The 8,734-nt window shown below is 35.1% G+C and overlaps 1 protein-coding gene across 3 annotated transcripts in view; it reads right to left on the bottom strand.

Annotated features, from left to right (window-relative positions):
• Nucleotides 1-643: 643 nt before the first annotated feature.
• The window catches only part of PGAP1 (post-GPI attachment to proteins 1), a 90,914-nt gene continuing 82,823 nt past the window's right edge, over nucleotides 644-8,734 (bottom strand). For all 3 annotated transcript variants that reach the window (XM_027865971.1, XM_027865973.1, XM_027865974.1), the window contains 2 exons: nucleotides 8,413-8,517; nucleotides 644-2,303 (listed from right to left, as the gene is read on the bottom strand). In XM_027865971.1, coding sequence (XP_027721772.1) covers nucleotides 2,168-2,303; nucleotides 8,413-8,517 — 241 coding nt within the window. In that variant the 3' untranslated portion in view covers nucleotides 644-2,167. The remainder of the gene's footprint in view (nucleotides 2,304-8,412; nucleotides 8,518-8,734) is intronic.

Genomic DNA, 8,734 nt, shown 5'->3' with positions numbered 1-8,734 from the left:
GTCTGTATCCCAAGAGATCAAAGAAAAAGAAAAAGGACCTATATGTACGAAAATATTTATAGCAATTCTTTTTGTGGTGAGAAAGAATTGGAAATTGAGGGATGCCCATCAGTTGGGGAATGGCTGCACAAGTTGTAGTATATGATTTTGATGGAATACTATTGTATTATAAGCAATGACAAGCAGGATGGTTTCAGGAAAAGCTAGGAGGACTTATATGAACTGATGCAAAATGGAGTGAGCAGAACCAGGAGAACATTGTATACAGTAACAGCAATGCTCTATGAGGATCAACTGTGAACAGTTTAGCTATTCTCAGCAATACAATAATCCAAGACAAACACTATCTGCCTCCAGAGAAAGAACTGATGGAGTCTGAATACAGATTAAAGTATACTATTTTTTCACTTTCTGTATTTTTTTATGTTTTTTTTTCCTTTGGGTCTGTGTCTTCTTTCACAACATGACTAACATAGCAATAGGTTTTGCATAATGGAACATGTATAATCTATATCAAATTGCTTACTGCCTTGGGAGGGGAGTGAGAGAGAAAATTTGGAACTCAAAACTTTTAAAAAGTTAATGTTAAAAATTGTCTTTATATGTAATTGGAGGAAAATTATTATTTAAAAAATAAGGTATGGATGGCATGCTCATCAAATCTGCAGGTGACACAAAGTTGGGAGGGATAGCTAACAGAGTGGACAATAGTCAGGATCCAATATAAAGACAGACTAGCAATGGGCTGAATCTAATAAGATGGACTTTGGAAGGTATTTTACTGGCTACAAAAATGTAAAGTTTTATAAATGGGTACAAACCTCCCCCCCCAACTTCACAAATACATGATGAGAGAGAAACGAATAGACAAGTTTACCCGAAAAAGATCCACAGGTTTTCATGCGCTGCAAATACAATATGAGTCAACAGTGTGATGTGGCTGCCTAAAAAGCTTCAAGTGATCTTGGGCTGCATTCAGAGCAGCATGGTTTCCAGAAATAAAGAGGTTATCGTCTCTCCATGTTAGCCCGTCACTGACCTCATCTGGAGCGCTGTGTCCAGTTCCAGGCAACACTACTTAAGGACATCAATAAACTAGACAGTGTTCAGAGTGGGGCAACCAGGAAAATTAAGGACACTAAAGCTATGTTACATAAAGAATGACTGATGAAACGGAAGATGTTTAGCCCAGAGATAGAAGATACTAGGGTAAGGAAGAAGAGAAATAACTGTGTTCAAGTATTTGAAGGGCCATAATGTGAAAGATGGATGAGGCTTATTCTGTATGGCCCCATAGGACAGAACAAGAAGTAATGGACGAAAGTGGCAAAGAGCCAAACTTAGGTTTGATGAAGGCACAGACTGAAATAATTAATTCAATGCCAGTAAGTGAATAACTATGAAAAATTGTTTTCTTATGACCAAACACTAGCATTATTTAGGAGACTTAAGGTATTTGTCATGAATTCAAAATGATAGTCAGCATTTGACAAATAACAAAAAGGCCATTTCTTTAACTTCTGAGCTCTTGATGCTTTTAACAATCAATTTTAAAAGGTTACTGAAAAATATCTTGTCAGAAAGCCAAGAAAAATTCAAAGTGAGTATAACCTTGTAAACATAAAAGAATGTTAACAATACACCTCACAAATATGGTTTTTCAAAACTGATCAAAAAGTACTCTTGGTATTTTGTTTTCTGAGGAAATTATGATATTATGAATTTCATCCACCTCTTTAAGATTTAACTCTCAATATACAAACTATAGTAAATACAAACGAACACACATTTCAGTAGAAAAACTGGATGAAAGAACAAAATGTTTGCAATGCCAATACAAACAACGCTGTATTGACTGAATCTAGACTATAAAAACATCACAAGTATCATAAACCAAATAGATTGTATGCACAGAAATTGAAATTTTGAAAGATTTTGGTCACTAAACTCCTTTTTTTTCAAAATGATCAGTAGACAAATATCACACCACAAAACCAAAACCATGCTTCAAATACTTTCCTCAGGGGTTATAAAACTAGTTTTGAATTTTCATACTGTAAAAATAGACGTCTTCTCCAAACGATCCTGCAGTCTGAGTCGATGAGCCTGTGTGTTTTCTTTCTTGTCACCTTCCGAAACAGCCAAAGTACCCCTAATATTTCTCAAATCAAATACTAGACAACATATGGAGTACAAGAGGAATGACTACAAAGTATGGCACTCTGTATAAGTGTGTAGACCCAAAGGCAACCACACCAATGGCCACTATGAGTGGAAACTGTGCAGCAGTCTTCAACAGTTTACTGCAAAAAGAAAGAAACATAATTACACATTATGATGATTACAAACTTGAAGGAAGATTAGAATTCTGTAAAGCCAAGATTATACATGATTTTGAGAAAAAAATTTATGCTGTTTTAAATGTAATATTTTGCTATCACTGAAGCTTCCCTCATTTGCAGATTTTTTTTCTATATCAAAAGGCTAAAAATATTGATTTTGAAAATTACATTTTATAATCAGAGTTTTGTTTGGCTTTCTAAAATTGTACCACTAGAAAAGTACTAATTCTCTGAACATAGGAAATTTACAATAAAAGATAGCACTAGTTATTTCTGTTACTATAATTTATGCCAAATTTCATTTTATATTCAACTTTACATATGACAATCATGATGAATAGTGGAAAAAATTATAAAAGCACAAAGAACCTCAAATAAAAAAAAACTTGGGGGAAGGAAGAATGACGAACTTGACATAATGTATGTAGATAGTCAATAAGCTTTATATAAACAATAATTATTATTTGTTTAAAATGTGCTAAGCACTGTGCTAAAACTGAGGATACATACAAAAGAAAGGCAAAAAGAGTTCGTGCCCTGAAGAAGCTCAGATTTTAATGGGAGAGACACACACAAACTATGTACCAACAAGGCATATAAGGGGCAAATTGGAAATAGTCCCGGGGGAAGGGGAAGGGAAATGAGTAAAGACTTCTTACAGAGGAATGGGAACCTAGCTGAGACTTGAAGGAAGCCCAGAAGTCAGGAGGCAAGGTAAGAAGAAAGAGCATTCTGGGTATAAGGCACAACCAGCGAATATACACAGAATCAATAAGGTGAGAGCGCGTCTTGTGCAACTAACAGCAAGGAAGCCAGTATCACTGGATTGTAGAGTACCATATATATACGCAGAGCGGTAAAGTGTTAAAAAACTGGTAAGGTAGGAAGGAGTCAGACAATGAAGGGCTTTGAAAGGCAGTCATCTTTTAGCTTAACTTACAGCTAAGTCTTTGCACACTGACACATTAATTTTACTTGCAAATGAAAAATAAATGTGGAAAGTAAGATCCAGAATATTTCAAATGCCAATTTTACAGTAAAGTTAAAGCTTTGTTAGAAACCTAATGAAAAAGGCAGGTAACTGTACTGATAGTAACAGGCACATAAAAACTTTTCATTTGGTGAAACCAGCAAGATAGGCTTCAGAAAACTTAATTTTCCACCCATCCTGACTCAATACCTGTGACTTGTAAGCAATCCAGTATGTGTAGGAATAATATGGTAAATAACTGGCAAGTGTGGTTATTGACTGCATGCGTATATACATAACAGAACAAAGCAAAACATAACTTTATCAGCACTGTAAGCTTATAAGGATGCTTAAAATGCTTCAATATTTACTCATGTTTAAATACAATGAACGCTTTCAGGAGTTTGAATTCCTAAAATATGGCTTTGGTTTCACTCCGTATATGTGTAACGTTAAAATATGGGTATGAGAATGCGTGTGTCAGTGTCACTTGGTTATAAAATGACTCGGATAACAGATTCAGAGCTGTAAGGAGCCTTAGACAGTCCAACTCCCTCCTTTGATAGTTGAGGAAACTGAAGCCAAGAAAGTTTGACTTGCCCAAGGTCACAAGGCAGCAGAATCATGTTTTGAAAATAGGCTTTCTCCTTCCAAATACAGAGTTTTTACCACTGTACTACACTTTACTTAGGTTACCATTTTACACAATTAAAAATAGTCAAAGTTAATTGACAAGGAAAGAATATTATGATTTTGTACAAATTATATTTCTACGAATATACTAATTTTGGAGGATAAAAATATTGTGAAATTAATAAATGTAGTAATATAAGGTTTTATTTTTAAAATAAAAAATGTATACATTCTGAAAATTAAAGACTCCAAATATTAAAACAGATTGACTTTGAAAAATATTACTTTAACCATAATAAATATCATATACAAACATATATTGTATATAATATAAAACTACATATCAATAAATAAACCTTAATCATACTTAATATTATATTTGTAAATTTTATTATAATTCTAACTAAAATTACTTATTTCACAATTGGGGCATTTTTAGAATTTTCTTGACATTCAAGTTTTGAGTTGTCTTGTCCCTTAAAAAGGTTTTCATTATTTTATCTTCTGCAAAACTGGTCTCAAAATCCTTTTATAATACTTAATTATTACAAACATACAAAACCAAGAACTTGTATACAGTTTAGAACAGGAACCAAAACATCTTAAAGAAAAACAAAACTTTAAAACTGTTGGTATGTTAAAATTGGAAGGAACATAAAGCATAAAACAAAATAATTTTAAAAGGCAGGGGAAAAAACCCAGAAAAGAGGAAAAAAGTGAGGAAGGGATTTGACTTGTTCTCACTGGGCAGGTTTGGAGAGTATAAATAAGTGAAGTGAATAATGAAAGAATGAAAAAACATTAAGTGCTTACTATGTGCAAAACATTGAGGATGCAAATAAAAATTTAAGACACTCTTTGCTCTCAGGGGATCACATTCTAATCATGAGTGAAAGTTACAGAGAAGCAGATTTTGGTTCAATGTAAAGGAAAAGCTTTCTAACAGAAAGTGGAATGGGCTACAGTTAACACCAGCTCCTAAGGTAATGAGTTCCCCATCACTTGTTGAGGATGTTGGAGAGAAGGGTCCCTGAGCTCCCTGTGAATTCTACTCCTTTTACTTTTGAAAATAACAGATTAGGGAGATATGTCCCACGAAATCACAACAATAAATAATAACTACAGGATTTTCAAAGGCAAAAATTAAAATACAACATAAGAAATACTAAACATCAGATAAGGATTGGAAACGGAAAAAACTTAAAATTCTATAAGCAAATACAATTACCACAAATTAAGGAAAAAGGCAGTACGGTGTAATGGGAGAGCTGGTTCTAAGTCTAGACTTTGACACATGTTAGCTTTGTGTCCCTGGGCAAATTACTTAACCTCTCAGTTGCTCCAGGAAACTCTCTAGGATCATAAATGGCAGAGAAGTTGCTGACCTGTATTGGTCCATGGAGTTTCCTCACCTGAGAGCTTCCTATACCAATGATATCACAGGTCCAGTCCTTATCCCTATACTCAAGGAAAACATCAGTAATTTTTTTTTTTAAGGCAATTGGCGTTAAGTGACTTGCCCAGGGTCACACAGCTAGTAAGTGTCAAGCGTTTGGTCTGAGGCCAGCATTCTTAGAGAATTGCCGCATTCTAACTAAGCTCATAAGAGGATCTTAACAGACCAATATAGTAGCTGACTCTTCACCTGCCTTAAATTCACCTTGCTAGGACACATTTGAGAACCAGGGATAAGGAATAAAAAGTTTTCTGTGTAGCCAAAAGGGATGCTACCAAGTCCCGGCACTCTACTCAAGTGTGACTCCTTGAAGAGAGCTCTTTCAGTATCTATCATTTCATTTTCAATCAATTTTAATAATTGCGGTTGCCTCTTTCCCAAGCCCACATGTGCCAGAACCAGCCAATCAGAAGAGCAGAGAAGTGATGGTATCAGAATGTATGACATTCATGACAGTGTGGTCAAGTTCAGAGTCTTGCATTTGGAGCCAGAGGCCCATGGTTTAAATCACCTGTCATGGTGATTTAATCATGAATAAGTCATTTCACCTTGCTGAGCTTCAATTTTCTTACCTCTAAAATAAGGGATACAAACCACATAATCTCTAAGTTTATGATCTTTCTACCCCAAAGGCAGCAGAGTACTAATGCGCCTAAAATCAGAGTTGTTCTAAGAATCAAAAGACATAATATATGTAAAGTTCTTTGCAAAACATAAGCTGCTACATATCCTATTTACATTATTTTTGCTGATGTTAGGGATGGGAACTGGACATGTGTTATCAATGGTAGAGAGAACTCCCAGATGAGAAAATTCTCTCTCAATACAGTCTGGCACCTTCTTTGTGAATACAAGTCTCAGCCTAGGGCACTGAGACTTGCCCAATGTCAGAGAGGGGACTTGAACGCAGGTCCTTCTATCTTTGAGGCCATCTCTCTATTCACTACACCATGAGCTCTTACATGAACTTGTACTTGCAAGTGACATGAAGCTGGGAATCACCAGCAACATTTTTTAAAAATCACTGCATCTATATAAGTCCTGCATATACTACTTCAAGATCTTGAGGCATCTAGGTCATTTGTATTATCAATTATTCATCTTTCAGTTTATTCCAAACTACTATTTATCTTCCCACAGACCCTACGGTACAGTGACAGAGAGAGTGCTAGACTCTGTCAGGAAGTCCTGGATTTAAATCCTGGCTCAGTCACCAGTTGTATGAGTCTGGGTAAGTCACAACCTTTCAGCCTCAGTTTCCCCATCTGTAAAATGAAGTTTAAATTACAGGGTAGTTGTGAGGATCAAAAGAGATAATGTATGTAAAGTTCTTTGGAAAACAAAGTGCCATGTAGATGTTATTTATTATTATTATTTCTCCTCCCTACATATTAATTTTTTTCTTATACAGTGAAGTCTTACCTATTTTGTATACTCAAGGAATTATTCCAAAAAACCAAGTTTTCTAGAATGCTGAAGATTATCTCTTCAAACATCAAATCTTTTTGTACAATTTTTTTTTTACCATTTTAGATAAAAATAGCTCTAAAACATGTTGCACACTACCCGGCCTTCTTAACTATTCAGATGGGCTGTACCACATGGTTTAGTATTTTCTTAGGGACTCTTGGGTCATCATTATGACAGAGGCTTTGCCATTCCTTAACCCTGTTACCCTGGACAAGTTACTCTGAGGGCTTAGCATGCTTATGTGAATGATGAGAGCTGAATTAAATGATTTTTAATGTCTAATTCTAACATTCTGTGCTTTTCTTGTGCTGCAAAAGTGAGACCCTTAGGGTCTTCTGAGGTATACAGGCCTGCTTGAGACCATACAAAATGTATCCAAACTGCTGAAATTTTAAATTCTTTTGTCTGATTTTTATGTATTTTTCATTTTTCTCTTTTATCAGCCTTAGCTGTTAGTAACAATATTAGAGATTGCACAGTATAGTAGCCTGTGCTGTCTGTGTGACCCTAAGAAAAGAATCACTGAAACTCTCAGTGTTCTCTATAGGCTAAGACTAAGTGGCAGAGAAGGGGCCAACCTACATCAGTAGAGAGTTTCCTCACCTGGGAATTCTCTATGTCAGTGAAATTACAGGTGTAGTTCTTATCCCTATTCTTGTATAACACAATCCTCAAAAAACATACTCTCCCCCAGAGGGGTCAAACACAGGGCCTGTAGGCCACGTATAGCCCATATACATATTCGAAGTACAGCCAAAGGAAATATTTTTAAAAATATAAAAAAATGCAATTTAAAAATGGGTCTAATGTGGGGGGAGGTGGTACACAGGAAGATTATTTTCCCTAAGAGTTATTCTTTTATGGACAATGTCCCTACCTCAGAAGAAAGGAAAATGGAGCTTTTGGGGGCAACTGCGACCAAGAAGGAAGGAGGGCATATGTCCAAAGATGAGACTGGATGGCAAATGGAAAGAAAAATGATCAGGGGAAAGACAAGATGTAGGAGTGAATGTATTAGGATACTGGGTATGGCTTGTTTCATTGCATCTTGAAGGTAGACTATTAGTTGCATTGGGCCCAACAAACAAAATATCTGGCTCCTCTAAATGATCCAAAATCATTAGCACTAGCAAATAAAGATGAAAACTTGTAAGTTTAAAAATATTTTGTAATAGCCTGTTCTCCCTACAAAATATGTAGGTTAATTTAAAGTGATTACTTTAATTGTGTACCAAAGATAAAATATTTGCCTAGAACATTAAAACAAAAACAAAACAGAAGAGAGTACAGAGAGAGCTGTTTAAAAAACAACAAAGCACAATGCTAATTTAATATGTAAATGTCTGAAGATACACACAAACTTAATAACAAAAATGTTATAAGTGGTTAGCAGTATAAATCTGCATATACACCATAGTTCCTATTCCAAGCTATTCCAGAAAGAGAAAAGTAATCAAAAGTTATATATCAAATATGAAACGTATGCTGCAAACGAGGACTAGAAATCTATAGGGGAAATAAAAAAGATTAAAGTACTATACCTTGACTTTACTGAAACAATGTCAGAATTCCCAAGAATTCCCAGAGTTGGAACGAGGAAAAATGACAGATATTTACATGGATCAGGATTAAGTCTAATATAATATCTATATGCGGGAAAAGGGGAGAAAAAATGTGGTTACATAGACATAGTTATTTCAAATTCGTATAAATCTGAATGACACCCACAAATAACAGAAGAGGCAATATAGTTTAAAGTGGGGATGATACACTACCTATCTCAAAGGGTTGCTATGATGATTGCTATGACTCCACGAACTTTCGAGTGCTACAGAATGTGAACTGTTATTATCCTTGAATTAT

This window comes from Vombatus ursinus, unplaced genomic scaffold, assembly GCF_900497805.2.
Source record: "Vombatus ursinus unplaced genomic scaffold, bare-nosed wombat genome assembly UNPS02014779.1, whole genome shotgun sequence".
Taxonomy (NCBI): domain Eukaryota; kingdom Metazoa; phylum Chordata; class Mammalia; order Diprotodontia; family Vombatidae; genus Vombatus; species Vombatus ursinus.
The sequence above is the reverse complement of the archived record's forward strand: the minus strand, read 5'-3'. Positions and strand labels throughout refer to the sequence as shown.